The sequence below is a fragment of the Pongo abelii genome, chromosome 4 (assembly GCF_028885655.2).
Source record: "Pongo abelii isolate AG06213 chromosome 4, NHGRI_mPonAbe1-v2.0_pri, whole genome shotgun sequence".
Taxonomy (NCBI): Eukaryota; Metazoa; Chordata; class Mammalia; order Primates; family Hominidae; genus Pongo; species Pongo abelii.
In genome coordinates, this window is record NC_071989.2 from 22,431,883 (window position 1) to 22,455,492 (window position 23,610).

The 23,610-nt window shown below is 37.4% G+C and overlaps 1 protein-coding gene and 1 long non-coding RNA gene across 4 annotated transcripts in view; one reads left to right on the plus strand and one right to left on the minus strand.

The window, feature by feature from the left end:
• CDH12 (cadherin 12) overlaps nt 1-23,610 on the minus strand; it is a 1,137,115-nt gene that overhangs the window by 331,680 nt on the left and 781,825 nt on the right. For all 3 annotated transcript variants that reach the window (NM_001131676.1, XM_024246642.2, XM_054555034.2), the window contains 1 exon segment: nt 12,996-13,412. In NM_001131676.1, coding sequence (NP_001125148.1) covers nt 12,996-13,226 — 231 coding nt within the window. In that variant the 5' untranslated portion in view covers nt 13,227-13,412.
• LOC129059350 (uncharacterized) lies at nt 3,983-21,665 on the plus strand. Its single transcript, XR_008525169.2, has 3 exons — nt 3,983-4,206; nt 18,340-18,429; nt 21,472-21,665. It is a non-coding gene; the product is annotated as an uncharacterized LOC129059350 (long non-coding RNA).

A 23,610-nucleotide genomic window follows, 5' to 3' on the forward strand; every position in this document is an offset into this window, starting at 1 on the left:
TCTATTTATCCACCCTGGAAGGGTCTAGAGGACACACCTTTCACCACCACAGACAGAAATCAGTTTGTGAGGAGAGCCCCAGCATCCCAGTGATCACTCAGCTCTCTAGGCCAGAACTTATAGCGGGAACTGTTGCTGCTGAATTGGGAAATGTAAATGCAACAGGAATCACTGGATCCTGGATGACAGGGGCCTTGTGGTAGCGATCAATGGCCAAGGTAAGGCTGACATGTTTACCAATTAACCACAGTCAAAAGAGTAATCAGAATGCTATGACTTGTGGAGACTTCCAGTATTGGCTAGGGGGTCATCCTGTTCCTAGGAATGAAATAGGTAGGAAGCCTATTAAATTATTATTTGATCTGTATGAACAGAAAGGTTCTAGGTCAGGTACACAAAGTCTAACCTGAATCATAAAAACAGAGAGTCATTGCCCCTCAATCAGTTTCCAGACTTGCACCAGTCTATAGACCCAAAATCCCTTGAATGAAGATGAGGCTGAGATCTCTTGGGGAAGGATCCCAATACACTTATAAAATTTATACTATTAATCTTTCTAATTTTTTAAAATTTTTTATTTCCGTAGGTTTTTGGGGAACAGGTAGTAGTTGGTGACATGAGTAAGTTCTTCAGTGGTGATTTGTGAGATTTTGGTGCACTCATTACCCAAGCACTATACACTGAATCCAATTTGTAGTCTTTTATTCCTTACCCCCTTCTCATCCTTTCCCCTATCCCTAAAGGGACCTATCACTTTTTATCAGGGTGACCGTACTTTGGGGAAAAGGAAATAATCAGACCTTTGGGGGACTACTTGACATTAGCTCTGAACTAACATAAATTCTGAGACCCAAATTGTCACTGGGCCTATCAGTTAGCATAAAGACTTGTGGAGGTCAGCGGACCAATGAAGTTCAGCTCGGGTCTATCTCAGTGGAGCCAGTGGCTCCTCAACCCATTCTGTGATTACTTCCAAAGTTCTAGAATGTAATTTGTATACTCAGCAGCTGGCAGAATCCCCACACTGGTTCCCTGACCTGGAAGTGAGGACTGTCATTGAGGGAAAGTCCAAGGGGACGCCACTAGAACTCCCTCTAGACAGAATAATAAAGCCAAGCAACATGACGTTCTTGGAGAAACTGCTGAGATTAGTGCCATCACCAAAGATGAAACATGCAGGGTGTTGATTCCCAACTCGTCCTTATTCTACTCTCCTATTTGGTCTGTAACTAACACAGATGGATCTTGGGCATGACAGTGGATTATCATAAGCTTAGCCAGGTGGTGACTCCAACTGCAGCTGTTTTGCCAGATGTGGTTTCATTGCTTGAGAGAATCAGCACATCCCCTGGTACCTGGTATGAAGCTTTTGATAACAGCACATAAATTTTCTCCATTCCTGTTGGTAAAGACTACCATTAGCAGTTTGCTTCTGGCTGGCAAGATCAGCAATACAACTTCATTGCTCTACCTCAGGGGTATATTAACTCTTTAGTCCTATGTCGTAATTCATTTCACAGGGATCTTGATTACCTTTTCCTTTACAAGACATCACACAGGTCCATTACATGGAAACATTATGCTGCTTGGATCTATTGAGCAAGAAGCAGCAACTACTCTATATGTATTTGGTAAAACATTTATTTACAAAGGGCATGGGATATAAATCTGACAAAAATGTATTGCCATCTACCTCGGTGAAATTTGTGGGATCCTAGTACTGTGAGACACGTTGAGATACCCCCGAAAAGATGAAGCATAAGTTGTTGCATGTGGTTCCTCCTACAACCTCAGAAAAGAGACAACACTTAGTAGATCCTTTTGGATTTTGGAGGTAAAGTACTTTGCATTTAGGTACATTACTCTGGCCCATTGACTGAGTGATGTGAAATGCTGCTAGTTTTGAGTGGGGAACAGAACAAAAAAGAAGGCTCTGAGACAGATGCAGGCTGCTATGTAGACTGTTCTGCTGTTTAGGCTATACGATCCAGCAGGTCCAGTGGGGGGCAGTAATAGTAGTGTCAGTAATAGATAGGGATGCTGTATGGTGTCTTTGGTTGGTCTCATTTGATGAATTACAGCACAGGCCCTTAGGATTTGGGGACAAAGCCTTGCCTCTTCTGTGAATATCCTCATAAGATATGAAGTATCCTTCAAAAGATACTCTCCTTTTTAGAAACAATGATGACCGGCCAGGTGCGGTGGCTTATGCCTGTAATCCCAGCACTTTGGGAGTCCGAGGAGGGCGGATCATGTGGTCAGGAGTTCGAGACTAGTCTGACCAACATGGAGAAAGCCCATTTCTACTAAAAATACAAACTTATCCCAGTGTGGTGGTGTGTGCCTGTAGTCGCAGCTACTCAGGAGGCTGAGGCAGGAGAATCGCTTGAACCCGGGAGGCGGAGGTTGCAGTGAGCAGAGATCGCACCACTGCACTCCAGCCTGGGTGACAGAGTGAGACTCTTGTCTCAAAATAAAAAATAAAATAAAATAAAATAAAATAAATAAATAAATAAATAAATAAATACATAGAAAAAGAAAAAGAAGAGAGAAACAGCAACAACCTGCTACTGGGCCTTAGTGAGAACTGAACACTTAATCATGGCACACCAACTTCATATGTGACCTGAGCTGCTTATCATGAACCATGTACTACTTGACCCAGCAAGCCATAAAGTTAGGTAAGCACAGCACTACCCCATCATCAAATGAAAGTGGCATATATAAGATCAGGCCTCAGCAGGCCCTTGATGCACAAGTAACTGACATGAAGAAGAGACCCAAATGCCCCCATTCCTGCCACACTCTCTTCTCTTTCCAAACCTGTACCTATGGCCTCATCACATGCTCTCTAACAGCTGAGGGAGAAAGAGAAGACTTGAGCCTGTTTTACAGGTGGTTCTTTATGATAAGCAAGCACCATCTGAAGTTGACAGCTGCAGTATTATAGGCTCTCTGGTACATTCCTGAAAGACAGCGGTGACTGCAAACCCTCTCAGGGGAGCGAACTTTTAGCAGTGCACCTGGTTTTTCATTTTGCATAGAATTAGAAATGGAAAGACATGAGATTATATATCAATTCATGGGCTGTGGCCAAGGAGTTGGCTGGATGGTCAGGGACTTGGAAGGGACATGATTGGAACATTAATGACAAAGAGTTCTGGGGAAGAGGTAAGGTATAGGGATGGAGCCCTCTGAATGTGCCAAAAAATGTGAAGATATTTGTGTCCTACGGAAATGTTTACAAAAAGGTAACATCAGCAGAGGAAGATATTAATAATCAAGTGGATAGGATAACCCATTCTGTGGATACCTGTCAGCCTCTTCCAGCAGCCAATCCTGTCATCATTCAACCTGCTCATAAATAAAGGGGCCACGTCGGCACGAAACCAACAACACACAGGCTTCCACTCACCAAAGCTGACCTGGCTATAGCCACTGCTGAAGGCCTAACATTTCAGCAGTAGAGACCAACAGTAAATCCCCAATGTGGCACCATTCCCCAAGGAAATGAACCAGCAACCTGGTGATTACACTTGATCACTTTCATCATGGAAGGAGCAGCATTTTGTTATTACTGGAACAAACACTCTGGATGCAGATTTTCCTTCCAATCATATAATGCTTCTGCCAAAACTACTATCTGTGGACCTATAGAATGCCTTATCTACCATCCTGATCTTCCACACAGCACTGCTTCTGATCATGACACTCACTTCACAGCAAATCAAGTACAGTAATGAACCCATGCTCATGGAATTCACTGGTTTTACCATGTTTCCCACCAGTCCAAAGCAGCTGGCTTGAAGGGAGAGTGAAATAGCCTTGTGAAGGCTCAGTTACAGTGCTAGGTAGGTGCCAATCCCTTGCAGGGCTGGGACAAGGGTCTCTAGGAGGCTATAAATGCTCTGAATTGGCATCAAATATATGGCACTATTTCTTCCATAGCCAGGAATCAATCTCAAGCCAGAAGTGACTGGTCTGCAATTATGAGGTAGAAATGAGTGTGACACCACTATTACTCCTGGTGACATATTAGCAAAAATTGTGCTTCTTGACCCTATGGCGTTATGCTAGGCAGGCCTAGAGGTCTTAGTTCCAGAAGGAGGCATGTTTCCACCAGGACACAAAACAATAGTTCCATTCAACTGGAAGTTGAGACTGCCACCCAGCCTCTTTGAGTTCCTCATTCCCCTAAATCAACAGGTAAGGAAGGAAATTACTGTGCTGTCTGGGGTGATTGATCTGGAGTGCCAATGGGAAATTGGACTGACACTCCACAATGGATGCAAGGAAGAGTGTGTCTGTAATATTGGAGATTCCTTAGGGCACCTCTTATATTACCTTGCCCTGTGATTAAAGTCAATGGAAAACTACAACAAACCAATCTAGGCAGAACTAGTAATGGTCTAGACCAGACCCTTTAGAAATTAAGGTTGTGTCTCCCCAGAAGGTAAAGAGCCACTACCAACTGAGTTGCTTGCTGACAGCAAAGGTAATACAAAATGAGTAATGGAAAAAGGCAGTTATAAATACAAGCTATGATACATGACCAGTTATGGAAATGAGGGCTATAATCATTACAAGTACTTCCTCCTTATTTTATTACAAATATGATATATTTAATATCTTTTTCTTCCCTCTCCTATCCCCTTATCATATAACAGAAAATGTATTGACTTGATATCACAATATTTAAATATTGTTAATTTTACATCAAGTTGTGGGACATCAAGATGAATAAACCCAAGGCCTTTACATTCTTTTCTGAGAAAAAGGTTTGTGTGTTTTGGTTGCATGCAAGATAGTTATATCCTGCCAGAAGTATGACCTTGTTATTATCTCTATTTGGAGATTAAACATGGTTTAAGGGTATGTGGATGGGTGCCAAGTTGACAAAGGGTAGACTTATAATGTTGTGAAATTTGATCAATCATGATCACGGGTGTTTCTGTGTTCTTTGGATAAGATTAATATTTATATCTGTGAACTTTGAGTAAAATAGATTAGCCTCTATTATGTGGGTGGGACACATCTAATCAGTTGAAGGCCTTAACAAAACAAAGACTGATGTCACCTAAGCAAGGAGTTCTTCCAGCAGACTGCCTTCAGGCTCAGAATGGCACTCTCCTCAGGTCATCCATTAGAGGCCCTACTGCAGATTTTGAACTTGTACCTATACAATTGCATGAACCAATTTTTTAAAAATAATTTTTTGTTCCATATGAATTTTAGCATAGTTTTTTTTTCTAATTCTGTGAAGAATGTCAATGGTAGTTTGATGAGAATAGAATTGAATTTATAAATTACATTGGGCAGCCATAAAAAGAAACAAGATCATGTCCTTTGCAGGGACATGGAAGGACCTGGATGCCATTATCCTCAGCAAACTAACACAGGAACAGACAACCAAACACTACATGTTCTCATTTATAAGAGGGAGCTGAACAAGGAGAACGCATGGACACAGGGAGGGGAGCAACACACACTGCAGCCTGTCAGGGGTGGAGGGGGAGGGAGAGCATCAGGATAAACAGCTAATGCATGCAGGCCTTAATACCTAGGTGATGAATTGATTGGTGCAGCAAACCACCATGGCACATGTTTACCTATGTTAACAAACACGCAGGTCCTGCACATGTATCCTGGCATTTAAAATTAAATTAAATTCAAAAATAATAAAATTGTTTGCATAAAATTAAAAATAAATACATAATATTTTCTTTTTTTCTATTTATATACACGTCTTGTTTGTTCTGTTTCTCTGGAGAATCCTAAGTAGAATAATACCTGTAGGATTAAACTGAGAATATCAACAGGGCATTCCTCAGTCTCTTTCATCTATGCTTTTGAAATATCATCCATGAGCTGTACACATCTCTTTTTTCTTTCTTTATGCTTTAGACAAAACCATTAAAACTATTTTGACAAAAGTCACCTCTGGATCACTAGTTACCAAAACCAATGGAACATTTTAAGTCATTACTTAATTTGGCCTGTGGAGTTCAACATTTGTTGTCATTCCTTATTCTTAAAACTTTTTCCTGGTTTATCTTCCATGACACTAATGCTTGCCTTTTGCCTCTTACTAATTAGATCTATCTAATTTTTTTCATCTGCTTTGCAATTATAAATCAGGGTTCTCTTACATTATCTGTAATTTTCCCTAGAGTATATTAACCACTTATGGTTTTAACTACCATCTGTATTCCAATTACTGTCTTCTGAATACTAGATTAATGTATGTAAATATCTATGATATACTTCACCTGTGTACTTGTAAGTAACTAAGGGCATAGGATGTCCAACACCAATTATTTCATTTCTTACTTGAGTCCCAAATCTACAAGGGATACTAATAAAACAGAAGTCAGAAATCTGTGTCATTTTTTATTCTTCCCTTTCTTTGCTTCTCTGTATGCAATTACCCACTAATTTCTGCAGATTTTTCCTTCACAATATTTCTCTAATTTGTCTCATCCTTTACATTGCCATGATCAATGAATCTTGAAATTTTTCATTATCTCTTCACCTTTCAAATATTCTACTCTAATTTCCCATTTCCTTCATTGTACTTCCTACACAAGCCTATTGTAACTTTCTCCTGCAGATGCTTTCCCTATCTCTATACCTTTTTCCCCATCTTCAATGCATCTTTTAATTGGCTGTCTGATTGGTCATTCTAGAATTGCAATTCCATTAATATTAATCCCCAAACGAGGCACTTTATGGGTCTTTACACTTTTAAGAACGAATACTACTCATCTGGGTATGAGAATTGAACCTTTCCATACTTTCTATATTTATTCACTCTAAGTAGTTGGCTTTACACTCTGACAATCTGACTTTACTGAAATATGGCTACCTAGGCTAACCTTGAAGTTTCAAGCCTCAGGGCTTACAAAAACTTTTCCCCATACTACAACTTCTAGAAAAATTAAATCATCCTTCAAGACTCATCTCAGGTACTTCCTCATTTATGATGATTTTCTTGAATTCCTCCATCTTTTGGAGGGAGTCATAGACATTTCCTAACAGCGTTTCTATTATAGCACTTATGTGTGTGTGTGTGTGTGTGTGTGTTTAGGCTTTTATTATTATTATTATACTTTAAGTTCTAGGGTACATGTGCACAATGGGCAGGTTTGTTACATATGTATACATGTGCCATGTTGGTGTGCTGCACCCATTAACTCGTCATTTACATTAGGTATATCTCCTAATGCTATCCCTCCCCACTCCCCCCACCCCACGACAATCCCCAGTGTGTGATGTTCCCCTCCCAGTGTCCAAGTGTTCTCATTGTTCAATTCCCACCTATTATTATAGCACTTTAGTTTAATAGAGTATTGAAATGATTGTTAGCACTTAAGAGCCTGGCAGGATAATAAACCATGATATTTTCTGGTGCAATGGAGCTAGACCACCTGGTTGACATGTTAGCTTAAGCATCCACTGGGTGTTGAGATATGGGGAAGTCATTTAACTTTTCTGTGCCTTAGTTTTCTGATATGTAAAACAGCACTAATAAGAAGATCAGTCATAGTGCTCTTTTGCAGATATGTAAGTATATGTCTGTAAAGCAATTAAAATTGTGCCCAAAGGAAGCACTCAATAAAGTTTAACTTTTATAATTGTAATCTAGAGACCTTCATAGTTACATTTATTCCTACAGGCTTAATACCGTCTCCACTGTAATGCATTCTTCATCAAAAATAGGTTAAATAAATGGATGTCCCTGAAACTAGGGTTTATATATGTTTTACCTTTTTATTTTTTGCCCTTTTAAGCAGTTTAGATTTAAGAATTGCTGCTAACTGGGATTCATCTGAAATGACAACCCAATTTCCTAAATTATTCTTTGGGGATAAAAGAGGCAGCATTTCCTGGATACATAACTTGGAGGCTATGAAAAAAGTTAGTACCACACAGATATAGGCTTGCAATTATCCATGTTGGTATAAACATAAATCATGTTGGTGTGTGTATACACACTTGTGCACATGTATATGTACATCTGTAATAATGCGAGTGTTTTGCTTGTGGTTAGTTTGAACAACTGGTAACATATGAAGTACAAATTTTTGCAGATAAAGTTAATTTATTTCTTACTGTACAGTATGAAAACTTATACTTATCTAGGTAATGCATTAAATTAACAATGTGTATTTGATGAAAGCTTTACCTCTGTATACCCTTGTGATTTATTTGTATAGAAAGTAAAGTAACATTTGTTACAAGTAATAGCACAGTTTGTGCTTTCTTGCAAGGATATCAACATGAATATCTGATTCTTTAAATAAAATGGTTGTTGAAACTAATGTCACCCAAGTCACTCAGTTGCCGCTACAAATTTCTACATGAATACATTCTTTTAGATTTGAATGTAAGAAAACCAATTGGTCCCTAAAAATGTGGAGTTGACAATGGGAACTATACAAATTAATTATTTCCATATATGCTCTTTCTATCAAGAACCAGAAAGTTATATTCGAGGCTAAACATACTACAGTTGATCTTAGAACAATGTAAGTTTGAACTGCATAGGTTTACTTTATGTGGATTTTCTTCCATTTATGTCACCTCTGAGACAGCGAGAACATCCTTCTTCTCGTCTACCTCTTCCTCAGCCTATGCAATGTGAAGATGATGAGGATAAACAGAACAGAGCCCTCAGAAATAATGCCGCATATCTACAACTATCTGATCTTTGACAAACCTGACAAAAACAAGAAATGGGGAAAGGATTCCCTATTTAATAAATGGTGCTGGGAAAACTGGCTAGCCATATGTAGAAAGCTGAAACTGGATCCCTTCCTTACACCTTATACAAAAATTAATTCAAGATGGATTAAAGACTTAAATGTTAGACCTAAAACCATAAAAACCCTAGAAGAAAACCTAGGCATTACCATTCAGGACATAGGCATGGGCAAGGACTTCATGTCTAAAACACCAAAAGCAATGGCAACAAAAGTCAAAATTGACAAATGGGATCTAATTAAACTCAAGAGCTTCTGCACAGCAAAAGAAACTACCATCAGAGTGAACAGACAACCTACAGAATGGGAGAAAATTTTTGCAATCTACTCATCTGACAAAGGGCTAATATCCAGAATCTATAATGAACTCAAACAAATTTACAAGAAAAAAACAAACAACCCCATCAAAAAGTGGGCGAAGGACATGAACAGAGACTTCTCAAAAGAAGACATTTATGCAGCCAAAAGACACATGAAACAATGCTCATCATCACTGGCCATCAGAGAAATGCAAATCAAAACCACAATGAGATACCATCTCACACCAGTTAGAATGGCAATCATTAAAAAGTCAGGAAACAACAGGTGCTGGAGAGGATGTGGAGAAATAGGAACACTTTTATACTGTTGGTGGGATTGTAAACTAGTTCAACCATTGTGGAAGTCAGTGTGGCGATTCCTCAGGGATCTAGAACTAGAAATACCATTTGACCCAGCCATCCCATTACTGGTTATATACCCAAAGGATTATAAAACTTGGTGCTATAAAGACACATGCACACGTATGTTTATTGTTGCACTATTCACAATAGTAAAGACTTGGAATCGACCCAAATGTCCAACAACGATAGACTAGATTAAGAAAATGTGGCACATACACAACATGGAATACTATGCAGCCATAAAAAAAGGATGAGTTCATGTCCTTTGTAGGGACATGGATAAAGCTGGAAACCATCATTCTCAGCAAACTATCGCAAGGACAAAAAACCAAACACCACATGTTTTCACTCATAGAAGGGAATTGAACAATGAGAACACATGGACACAGGAAGGGGAACATTACACACCAGGGCCTGTTGTGCGGTGGGGGGAGGGGGGAGGGATAACATTAGGAGATAAACCTAATGTTAAATGATGAGTTAATGGGTGCAGCACACCAACATGGCACATGTATACATATGTAACAAACCTGCACGTTGTGCACATGTACCCTAAAACAAAGTATAATAAAAAAAAAAAAACTGTATGATGACCCACTTCCACTTAATGAATGGTAAATGTATTTGACTTCCTTCTGATTTTCTTTATGACATTTTCTTTTCTCTAGATTCCTTTATTGTAAGAATATAGTCTATAATATATATATACATATATAAACATCACATGTTTATGTTATATGTATTCTAACATATAATTATGTTTTAATTGACTAGGCTATCAGTAAAGCTTTGGGTCAACAGCAGGCTATGAGTAGTTAAGTTCTGGGGGAGTCAAAAGTTGCACTTGGATTTTCAACTGTGCTGGGGAGAAGTCAGTTCTCCTAACCCCCCAAGTTGTCCAATGGTGAACTGTAGACAACTGACAATTTTCCTAGGCATTTTTGCATTAGCCCTTTTCCTTTGCTCTGAGTTCTATATTATTTGTAATACTTTCCTTTTCTATGAGTAATCCAAAGTCTTTCTGTAATGAGTGGAAGTATAAATATATTTATATGTTTATACATACATATATAATGGATTAAATTGGTCCCCATGTTATCATATTTCTATTCTCAAATCTAGAAGCATCAAGACAGAGTTAATTAAAATTTAATTAGTTTCCTGTTGGAAAAGAAATCTTGGCATCCACTCTTTCATGTGCATTAGAAATGTACATTGCTTGAGAACCATGAGTGTTCATTATCCATTACCAATGTGGAGCCCTGTACCAGTGGAAATAATGCTGATTAAATGTAATAATAGGTTAGACGTTAGACTTACTCCTTTTTAATTACATTTATAAATACTAGTTCCTCTTTTAAATAAACTGGATGAATTCTACACTGTTATAGCAATTATAAAGTGGAATTTCAGAGTATCAAGCAAAAACTTGCGTATACAATCCCATGGACTGTTTGGGGAGATGAACTACTACTGCTTTCTAGGTTCTCATAAACGTCAGTTTTATTTTTTTAACCTAATTTCAACTTTATTACCTCCAATTCTGGAAGTTGAGGTCTATCGATCTTCTCTAATCAAAAACAGAGAATTTGTCAGGAACCTCAATATGATGTCTAGCTTCTGTCATAAACAGAGTTGAAATAACTGATATCTATGTTGCAGAGTTTTAGACTATGTTACCCTTCCATTTGTCTTGGATTTCAAAATTCCATTCTTACATTAAATCAAATCAAAGGAAACAAGTATAGGAGAACCACATGAAATTATCTTACCATAGAAATGTTAGTGATTGTTACATTCCACGATCATATTTGAGGAATTATACAAGCAGAAGCTTTATGCAGTAACCTCCGGGGACTTCCATATTTTGGAGTGACCTCCTTCAAAATTTTACAAGACCTTTTATGTGACTAAGGCTATTTGTGGGCAGCAATGTGATATGAGAAGGGCATTCTGGTCTAGGCTGGAAATGTTTGGGTCTCAGTGTCTGTTTGTCATTTGGGGCTCACTTTGACATTCTACTCAACCTACAGGTTCATAAGTGCCCTGTGGATCTTTAGGGATTGCGCTATGGGGTTGTCCCAGTGCCACTTGAACAGGCCCTGACTCCTGGTAGGCAGCCTGTAAAGGAGATAGTTCATAGTTCTTGCTTAATGGCAGTGTTTGTATGTGTGTGTGTGTGTGTGTGTGTGTGTGCGTGTGTGTGTGTGTATTTGTAAGATCATTGAGATTGGATGACCAGAATGGTACTTATGGACTGATTTGATTTGGGGTGACTCAATTTTTAAACTTAGATAAGTGCCCTGCAAAAATCATTTGCCTGGGACCACATATGCCTTAGTGGAAATTCTGGTTATATGTGCCTTTCAACAAAGACTATATTTAAAGACCTTTTCCCCTGTATCACTTAATATCCTTTAAATACATTTCCACAAGGTAATTTATTTTAAATGTGGTAGAAATAATTCAGATCTTAAATGAATATTCTCCCTTTGACCTAATATTGGAATCATACAACCTATTATATATCTCTTTAGCTTATGTTTTCAGAAAGCTCAAGGGATTTGCTGCTCAAGAGTCATGATCTTCTATATCCATTTCCAAACACTCTTCGTATGATGGTTTTCCATTTATGACTTTGGATTTATTTTAAACTCTCCTCAAGCATCAATTTTTTTAAATTAAAACCCATGGCAATATCTTTTACAAAATTTAAAAAGAATTCACAAAATCAAAATAAAATATAATACTTATTTCTGGGGAAATTATTTTTTGGTGTGGTGTACAAGTTATACTGTTCTAGATATGGGTGAAAAAAATTTTATGAAAAAAAATAAGCAGTAAAACCTAACTGTCCTGAAACACATAGTTGCTACTAAATATTTTGTGAAAAAAATTAAATTTCTATAAAGTTGCAATAAGATTTTTAAATTGTATGCTCTGTTGATGTGTACATATTTGGGTTCCAAAATTTATTACTTCAGCCATAAATACACTTATAAATATCTGCTGAAAATATAGAAATTATTTATAAAGCTTAAGCAAGCCAGATAGAATACTTCAGAACCACAATCCAAATGGCACGTCACATTTTAACGGGAAAGGAGAAGAAATACATCCTTGTCATTAAACAACACCAAGATCAGTTTAGATTGTTTATGCCTGGTGATTCTTCTCTGTGTCTCTTATTGCTAAACATCTCCAATTTGGCTGCAAGCAATAAAAATTATATAACTATACTGATACTATAGTTCTAACTATGGTTATAATTATGCTTAATAACATTTTCATATTTTAACTTCATGTCTTCAGCAAAGAATGTCAAAAATTGAACGAAATGTATACTATTTTCATTAAAATAATCAGGAAGAATTAAAGCAAAGCAGGTTTAAATGATATTCTGAAGCTTACCCGGGCCATCGAGTCAGGAAGATAAACCAGGTCTCTTGGATTTCAATTCCAGTGTTCTAGTCACTGGTTTGTTCAACTCCTGTGCAAAACATCCATACAAAATACACAATGCATATTCCCCCTTCCTATCAAGTGGTTGTCAAAAGAAACACGCCATTACCTTTCCCACATACTGAGGCTCGGAGCCCATGTATTCTTCCAGCACAAAAAATTGATTCCATACCCAGCCACGTTTAACACGTTGGAAGTGTGGCCGTTGTCCTGGCAGATGGATAACATTTTCTCTTGGCTCTGTGGCTAAAGTCTGCTGTGGCTGTGATTGTAGTGGTGTTAAGAGACCTCCATCAAACAGAACCCAGAGAAGCAGGGATAAAGAGTTCCTTGTAAGCATTGGCAAAGGCTTTCCTACAGCACAGTAATAAAAACTCCAACACTTAACATAGAATTGTGGAATCCAGGTTTGAGGTGTCTGTGGCCTCCACCACTTAGCTTCTTGTTTTATTGCAGAAATGATGATGCAGGCATTAATCCTTTTGATGAAAAGGCTTCTGCTGTATTATATTCCATCTAAAGGGGCCTATGAAATAGATTAACAAAGATACATTAAATTAATAAGATTGCATGATGATATTCATCACAACTCTCATTATATCTGCCAACATTTAAGGAAACCGAGAAGAAAGACTATAAAAGAATTATATTAGTAAATGGTCACCGCTATTCAACATTTTAACTTGGATAAATTATCTGAGTTTTTTATAGACTTGAGAAAATATTAGTTACAATGAAGCAAAAGGTGCATTGTAATCAGAAATGATATTTTCAAAAAATCGGCAAATCATTTTAAGGAGAAAAATACAGACCGCTATTTTAAAGTGCGCTATTAAGTCAGAGTAGGATCTTGCAACTTCAGCATTATTGACATCTTAGGGTTGATAATTCATTATTGCTGGGAAGCTATTTTGTGCATTTTAAGATTTCTAGTAGCACTTTTTTCTTCTACTTAATAGATGACAGAGGCACCCCTTCCCATATCTGGTTTGTGACAAGAAAAAAGTATCTCCAGACATTGCCACATATCCCCTAGGGGAGCAAAAAATGCCAAAATTAAGAACCACAATGTAGAGAATAAAGAAAACACAATTTTTAAAAAGCAAAAAGTTCCTGAAGTTAGAGAATAGAAAGATACAGATGATCTAAAGAACAAGATAAATTATTAAGTGTAAAAGTGAATCATCTTACTAAAATGTAAATGATGAATACAATGTTATAAGTCTATAAATTTAAATTTTCTTTAAAAATGTTTCTCTAGCCTGGACATACCAGAAACCTTGACAATGTGAGTATTACTTTATAGATGTTGTGTAGCTCAGAGAAAAGCTGGATCCCTACCAGATGCAGAGCTTTTACTCTGCATTTAGATAAAATGAGCTTTGAGCTTTTTCTTTTAACAAACGTTTTAAAATTCACTTATGAGTGTCTATAATACACTGTCTTTAATTATGTGGTAGATTAAAAAAAGACAAAATCTTTGCCTCTCTAAAATCACAAACAAAAAATAAACAGTCAAATAAATAACTGAGGGCAGAGTATGCGAATGGAAAAAAAAAAAAAAAAGCAAACAAGAATATCCTGAGGGTAAAACCCACGTCAGCAAAAGCCTGTTGTAGGTGATAACTGCACTGAGGTCTAAAGGAATACATGCATTCCTATATTTTCCAAGCAGGCATGATGGAATGGGGCTCTAGAACAAGGGTGATTTTATGCATTTGGCACTAGACTGAGGTCTAAAGGAATACATGCATTCCTATATTTTCCAAGCAGGCATGATGGAATGGGGCTCTAGAACAAGGGTGATTTTATGCATTTGGCACTAGACTGAGGTCTAAAGGAATACATGCATTCCTATATTTTCCAAGCAGGCATGATGGAATGGGGCTCTAGAACAAGGGTGATTTTATGCATTTGGCACTAGACTGAGGTCTAAAGGAATACATGCATTCCTATATTTTCCAAGCAGGCATGATGAAATGGGGCTCTAGAACAAGGGTGATTTTATGCATTTGGCACTAGACTGAGGTCTAAAGGAATGCATGCATTCCTATATTTTCCAAGCAGGCATGATGGAATGGGGCTCTAGAACAAGGGTGATTTTATGCATTTGGCACTAGGGTCACAGTGCTTCGAGCCTATAAGGTTTCTAAAGGCCCAAAATATTGGAAGCCAGAAAATGCTTCCAAAACAAGAGAACTAAAATCAGAATCAATGCATGTTTAATTAAATGTCTATAAAACATGGCGTTGTTGTCAACTAGTCAGCTGCAATTCGGAACAATGTGTATTCACTTATGTGTAATGTAATAAAAACGTTTAACAAGTTCTTCATCAATATTGAAATTTAAACATTAAATGTGGAAGTAGTAATTCACCATACTTGAGATAAGATGTGAGATGGGGAGTGTCCAAAAGTTATACTCTGAAAGTATTTTATAGGACAAACCTAAAAAAAATAAATAAAACCAGATATAAATTTTTTCTTCTTTATAGGAGTGTAACTGTAACTGTTAGATATTGACAAAACCATAAGTTGTCTTTTTTTGGCATCTTTTCATTCTGACAAAATAATATTTATAAAAAGTTAAGTTATATCTGCCTTGTACAATATGGAAACCTCTAGTCATATGTGCCTTTTTAGTTAAAAATTGGCAATTTGGGATCATGATGTGCTCTACTTTTAAATTATATGTTGAATTTCAAAGACAGTACAAAAAATAAGAAGGTATCATATCTTTTTTTATTACTTGACATCATATTTTGGATATGTTAGGATAAATAAATACACATTATTAAAATTAATTTTGCTTCTTTCTGTCTTTTTCTTTTCTTCTTCTTTTTTTTTTTTTTTTTTTTTGATGGAGTCTTGCTCTGTCTCCCAGGCTGGAGTGCGGTGGCGTAATCTCAGCTCATTGCAATCTCTGCCTCCTGGGTTCAAGCGATTCTTCTGCCTCAGCCTCCTGAGTAGCTAGGACTATAGGTGCGTGCCATCACACTCGGCTAATTTTTTGTATTTTTACTAGAGACGGGGTTTCACCATGTTGGCCAGGATGATCTCGATCTCCTGACCTCATGATCCGCCTGCCTCAGCCTCCCAAAGTGCTGGGATTACAGGCGTGAGCCACCTCGCTCGGCCTCTTTCCAATTTTTTAATGTGCTTACTAGAAAATTAAAATTTGATATGCAACTCATTTAAATTTTGAATTACTTTCAATTGGACAGCACTGATTTAGACAATACAGTTTGAATCACAAACTGTGATTTCTATTTAAGCGATTTATTCTTAACATTCGAAGTAAAATGTCTAATATGAACTACATCATGTTTGTGGTAAAAATGTTAGAAAGTCAGAGAATCTTTTGCATCTATTTCAATAATGTGTAAGCATGGTAATGTATTTTTTTTCTCATTTGCTTCTAAGTTTAAATTGCTAGGGTTAACCTCCAAGATGTATTAATTTCTTGAATTTTTTGTTTCTTCCATGTTTCATCCCATACTCATACCAATCCTATTCCAAGCACATCAGTTCAGATTGGGAGATAAATACAAGGAGAAAAATGGGTGACAGAAACTCTGACTTCCCAAATCTATTCTAGAAAATGCTATTAGGTTGCATTTCTGCCTTCCTGTTCTATTAAACCTTCTCTTTCACTATTTTGGGGATGTGAGGTATCAACACTCAGACTTTAGAGAACACTGACATCTAAGGCCTTCTCTCAAGACAAGTGTCTTTTTATTGTATATTAGAGATTTTTGAGGTTGGACATATGATGACATTCATCATCATTGCCGCCAGTCTGGTCCAAATTCTCCTTTTCCCTTAGAAGTCAAAGGTGTCTAAAATCTGAGTTGTGGCTCCCTACCAGAGTAATCTTGTAGAAGTTTTCACCCACACCTTCCATCTGTCGGTTGTGCTAGAATATGTGTCTATAGCGTGGAGAAATTAGTGAATAAGTGATTGGTAATTAGAGAGAAACGTAAATTTAACATGCAAAGTGCAGTAGACTCCATTTATTCGTGAAGAATATGTTCTAAAACCCCCAGGAAATGCCTGAAACCAAGGATAGTACCGAAGCTGTTATCTGTCAATCAGAACACATCTCTGTTTATGTCTTCCACCCACAAATTTTATACTTTTTCCATCTTAACTAAGCACATATCATGGGACTGTAACTTTTGCAGTTTCGGGAGGTGGGAAAGCAAAACTAGAAGGGATTTCTTTTTCATTCTTCCTAATTTCAGGGAGAGGTTTATTCTTACCATAGCAACCTCAGCATATGATTTATTTTCTTTCCTTATTAAGTGGAGAACTTTCACCTTTTCACATAAAGGGCACACTTTATGGCTTCTCTTTGGCATATCCAAGTTGCCAGCATCACTATTCTTGCACTTTGGGGCCATTATTAAGTAATCTAAGGCTTTCTTGAACATAAGCACTCGATACTGTGACAGTCAATCTGCTAACCATGAAGGCTAAGTGACTCATGGGTAGGGAGTGTCTACCACTTGAATCCGCTGCACAAAAAGACAATACACATCCCAGGTGGGACAGAAGTATATGCTGCAAAATTTCATCATGCTATTCTAAATGGTGCACAGTTTAAACCTTATAAATTGTTTATTTCTATAGGTTGCTATTTAATATATTTGGACTGCAGTTGATCACTGGTTACTGAAACCATGGAAGATGACGCAGGATAAGGGGTGACTACTGTATGTTGTTTCATAAGCCAATTCACCAACACATAAACAGTTTGCACCAGGAAACAACAGCAGCTAAATGCAAACTATGGTAATAAAGCTGAAGTTAACTGGAGCCGCAGAGGAGTGCAATGTACAACATGATGCCCATTTCCCTCGGGCCCACATTCTGTTCTTACTTTGGCTCTTGTTGGACACAAATTCTACCATACTGTGCTGTGTTTCTTCCAGGCTTTTATGCGTTTCTCTCTCAAAGTAGGCTGAACTTTACTTGTATCCATGTTATCAAATTCCCTTTTTTTAAGAGTAGAATTTTATGTTTACTAGATATTTATTTAGCAATAGTTTATTTTTGCTGATATTTTCATTGGGATGGTGATTGCTAGTGGCGATCGCATAAGTTTTGGGGATCTGCACATATCTTTTTTTTCTATGAGCCCTGTTATTTTAATATGAATTCTGCAGAATGCAAAGCTTTTAAAAAACTTGCATATCACACTTAGCAGAAGCACCTGTAATTAAAAACGTAAAACTTTCTCCTTGCACATATTAAAATCCAGAACTTTAATATGACATTTATGAACGAAACAAGGCCTGCATAATCAACCTCTGCATGTTCAACCCTTGCCATGCTCTTCCTTTCCTGAGTCCAAACTCCTTAGTTTTAATTCATATAAATAACAGTAATAACAGTGATTTATATTAGAAGTATACTCATGTGATTATTTGTTTATTCTTTTCTGGGTGGAGTGGTGGTGTGAAGAGAAGCTAGAGAGGAGTAATGGTGCCTGTTTTATCAGCCATTCTGTTCCTGGAGCCTACACTATTACCTGGCAAATGGTAGGCACCAAGTACATCTTTGTTAAGTTTGAATGAATAATTCATTGAATGGTAATAGCTAACCTTTATTGAAAACTTACAACGTTCTACATAGTGTTGTATGTTCTATGCCTATATAACAGCCCTGTGAAGGAGGTGGTATTATTATGCCCATTTGACAGAAGAAATGGAGGAACAGAGATGTGAAATAACTTGACCATGAACTATATGTTAGTACATAGCAGGTAGGCTTGAATCTGGGCAGTCTGACTACAGAGCTCATACTCTTGGATCCTCTACGGTGTTGCCCCTCTGTTAATAGATGTAAAAATACACAAAACCTCAGTGGTTTCCAATCCTAGTAAAACAAGGAATATGTGCCCGCAAACTTGAGTTTCAAGTTATTTTTCAAAACCTAAGCAGGTATTTCAATACTGGGTATCTTAAGCTTTCAGACTCATTTAGCTCTTTTGTAAAATTAGGAGATTTAAGCTATCAGGTCAATATAGTTCCTCTGAAGTCCAGAGATCCAAGACTGCCAGCTTTCCACCCACAAAGATCTGGGAAGGACATAATTTTAGGCAGAGGTAGGAAATAATAGACACGGTCACTGTTCTCAAATGATTGCATAGTGACTGAAAATTCAGAAAGTGCTCCAACAGCCCATCAAGGCACTAAACAGATCACCAGGTTGAGTGCTAAGAAGTAGCTGTTGTACAGAAAAGAGGGTATGAGGGTTTCCAACTGTTCCAGGAAGCTCTTCCTAGTGAGCTTGAACTGTGAATGTAGTTCTGGGGTCCGACAGATGAGATGGCAGCCTGTTTGACCTACCTGACAATTCTACAATTGAGGATTGCTTCTGGCATTGATATTATTAAAAATAAATAAATTATTTAATGGATTAATAAAAATATTGGCTTTGGAACAAGATAGATCTGAAGCATCATTTTAAATGAAGTCACAGCATAGTTTTATGCTAAGTAACTGTCTGTTAAGTAGCGTTTGAACTGTGGGGACACAATCAACAATGGTCTTTTATTTGTGGAGCTATATAATAAATATGACTAAGTAAATATTTTTTAATCTCATCCCTCAATGAGAACATGTGTGAGAGTACATTTTCTAACTTCTGTCATTGTTTTATAATCCTAAAATCCATTTCAAGTCTCTATAACACTACAGTCCTTCAGTGAACAGATGAACCAATGTTATTTTCAGTACAGGATGCTGCTCCCAGCAGATCCCAGACTCTGGCCACGGTTGTCAGCCAGGGAGCTTTTAAAGTGCTATATCACAACAATAATAATGCAAGGAGATTGAAGGACTCCAGTTCTTAAGTGAAAGGGAAACAGCTCCCCCAGGCATGAAACACAGGCTAAATTACAAGGAAAAACCACATCCAGCCATCAACCTGGGTATATTTGCCCCAGCACCAGTGGTGTTGTTATAAAAGCAAGAATAGAAAGCTTATTCTGTGAGGTCGGCACCCTATGGAAATATGTGAACCTTAAGGAAGACAGATTTGCTACAAAGGACATCACCAGAAGTATGTTTTATTCCATATACCTGATTTCAGGTACAGTGATAAAATATTTATATTTGTCTATGCTTCCTCATCTTTTGTAGAGCCAGAGTGACTTTTCAAAGACTTCTTAACTCTGATGATGACTCTCTGGAGCCCAACATCCCTTTTAGCAGGAGGGATTTTTTTTTTTAATGGTCGTATATCAAAGCAGCAGATATTAAGTTGTGAAATACTCACTGACAGTAACACTTCCTTGAAGTGTGCCTCCAAAGCTAAAAGATATACAAAGGCTGTGGTTTCCCTAGTCATTTATTTAAATGGGGAGTGTTTGCTTTTAAGAATAACTCCTGAAAAAGGGCAAATATATTCAATATAAATTACATTGAAAGGGTTCTCTTTGTCAGGGACAACTTATTAAGCTGAAAGATTTGTTAATTATTAAAAGGGGTTCTCTATTATGGGTAGCATTCTTATACTAACTGCATATTGGAGAAGTCTTTAATGGTGACTATGCTTGTGGTCTATTTTAAATTAATATTCTATGGAGTAATTTTTCAAGGGCACTTCTTAAAATTTAAAAGGAAAATAATACAACCTCCCCCACCTCCTCTTGTGAATAAGTGGCCTTTTAATTTGAAATACTAATCAAAAGTGATCTCGATTGAACAATATAAGGGAAGGCTTTATTTTCCGTATTATTAAAAAAAAAATCAATGGCAGCATAACTTATGTAATTCAAAAAATATTAAAATGTCAACAATATGCTTTATATTTTTTAATGTTATTCTTCACCTTGAAGACATTATTTTATTTGACTTAACTTCATAAATTAAGCTTTCTGCTTCCTATTGTATGAAATGCATTATAATCAGTAAATATTTAAAGACTTCAAACAAATCTGATAGTTTAAGAATATGACTCCCAGGAAAATTATTTGAAGGTTTCAACAGGCATTGTTATGCAAATTTTAAGCTTTGTTCGGGAAAACATGGTACTTTTTGAAAAGCCTTGGGAATGAGCATACATCCCTAATGCAGCTTGTTTGGTTTCAGTTAAACCTATCCCAAAAAGAAGTATGACTCTGTCTCTGGTATAGCAAACCCTTAACATTCACTCTTTTGTTTTATAGACTGCCTGCTGAGAAGCAGACATAGTAAACCAATCTCTGCTAATTCTTATCAGTAAAACAGAGGTGTCTGTGGGTGATTATTACTCAATGATCTTAATTTATGGGGTTCATTAATCCTGCCTCTCTGGCTTGTCCAGATTCTACTCTCTACTTCACAAGTATGTTAGGAAGCCAAAATATGCTATTTAAATTTTATTTATATATTTATTTATTATTATTATTATTATTTTTTGAGATGGAGTCTCACTCAGTCACCCAGGCTGGAGTGCAGTGGCATGATCTCATCTCATTGCAACCTCCGACTCCCGGGTTTAAGCAATTCTCTGCCTCAGCCTCCTGAGTAGCTGGGATTACAAGTGCGCGTGAACAAGCCCTGCTAATTTTTTTTTTTTTTCTGTTTCATTTTTAGTATCTTGGCCAGGCTGGCATTGAACTCCTGACCTTGTGATCCACCCGCCTTGGCCTCCCAAAGTGCTGGGATTACAGGTATGAGCCACCGCGCCCGGCTCGAATTTTAACTGAAATGAAAATGGCTGCTACTGGTATCTCCTACAAGCCAAGAAAAAAAAAATTAAAAAAAAAAGAAACTCAGCATGGGACATCTTTCCAGTACTTTATGGCAAGGGACAGAATCTCTCTCTTTAAGGAGAATAGAAATTCGATCACGTCTTTATTTTTGTGGTGTGATTTTAACTGCATTGTTTGAAAACCCTTGACAGTGTATTCTGAAATTGGTAATTTACCTCTGTGGTCTTTCACCCAAAAATCCATAACCCCATTCTAATCATAAGACAAGTCTCAATTGAGAGATGTCATATAAAATGCCTTACCAGTACTTCTTAAAATGGTGAAAGTCGCTGAAAATAAGAAAAATCTGAGAAACTGTCAAAGCCAAGAGGAGCCTAAGCAGACAGGACAACTAAATGCAGTGGAGGGGATCCTGGAATATTAAAATAATCATAGGTAATAATTAAGGAAACCTGAAGAAAATATGGACTTTAGATAATAATAATGTATCAATATTCGCTATTCACCTGTAAGAAGTATACCACCCTAATATAAGATGTACAGAAGAGGGGAAACTGGGACTCAGTTATGGCTAAAATAAGGTACAATCTACTTTCTGTCAGGCACTGAATGAATTTATAAGAAGTAATGTGACAAGATTGGGGCAAAAAGGCCAGGCATGGCGGTTCATGCCTGTAATCCCAACACTTTGGGGGACTGAGGCAAGCAGATCACTTGAGGCCAGGAGTTCGAGACCAGCCTGGCCGACATGGTGAAAACCCTGTCTCTACTAAAAAATGCAAAAAATTTGCTGAGTGTGGTGGCACGCACCTGTAGTCCCAGCTGCTTGGGAGGCTGAGGCAGGAGAATTGCCTGAACCCAGAAAGCAAAGGTTGCAGTGTACAGAAATCATGCCGCTGCACTCCAGCCTGGGTTACACAGTGAGACTTCGTCTCAAAAAAAAAAAAAAAAAAAAAAAAAAAGAATTTGAGTCCTATTTAGACATTGCTTTGTAATGTATAGAAATCTTCATAAACATTCAAGGAGATCTCCATTTTGATTATTTAACAATGCGCTGAAGAAGGATAACTATGATGCAAAATACTTTGAATTTTCAAATTGCGTTCAAATTCTGTATCAACAAAATAATGGAAAATGCTCCTGCAGGGATAGATTTAAGAAAGTTTCCAGGAAGCCACCCACTGGGGATTGATGGCGAGCTGCTCAGAAAATCAGCACAGAGTAAGTTTGGAGAAAATTCCAGTTGTAGTAATACCATCAAAATTGTCTGAAGCCACTTAGACTCTATCATACCCCTGTGTGGTCTTCCTGAATTCCCAATTTTATGTAGTTAATTGGGACTGAATTTAAAAAACGATGATAGGTGCATTCTGAGAGTGAAATTTAAAAGTAGGATGCAATGCTTCTGGAATGGCAGAGTAAAGAGTTATGCTGAAATTCTACATAGCAAAGCAGCAAGTTCACTGAAAAATTATTTAATAATTATCATTTAAAGTCCCTAGAAATGGTCTTAAGTGTATTCAGCAAACAAAATAACACTCATTGTCAGCTGTGTTTCTTATCCTTCTTGCCAGTCCTAAGTTGCAGAAACACTATTTCTAGTAGGTGTGGAAGAGAGAACTAGATATCCTTTTCCCCAGCCCCTCTCAGAGGATAAAAGCCCTATTTCAGACCCACCAAGTCAAGCATACTGGCACCTCCTCTCTTTTCCTTAGGTCTCTTGTAGAGCAGAAGTTCCACATTAGTAGGGGTAAATGAGAAGACCAAGGGCTACAATCCCCATCACCACCACCACCACCACCAATGCCCCCTTAAAGAGGGAAGATGTCTAGAGGGTATGAGGGTCCCAACTCCCAGTTTTGTTGCAATGGTATAGGCATTCCTCTCAGGGGTAACAGAGGCCAAAAGGACGAAGGGCTTCACAGCTTTGTCTCAGGGGGCATACTTTATTTGGACAGAGCGTAAACTCCTTGTCTGATGTTGAAAGTAGTAAAAATCCAGCAGGCAACAATTATGAGGA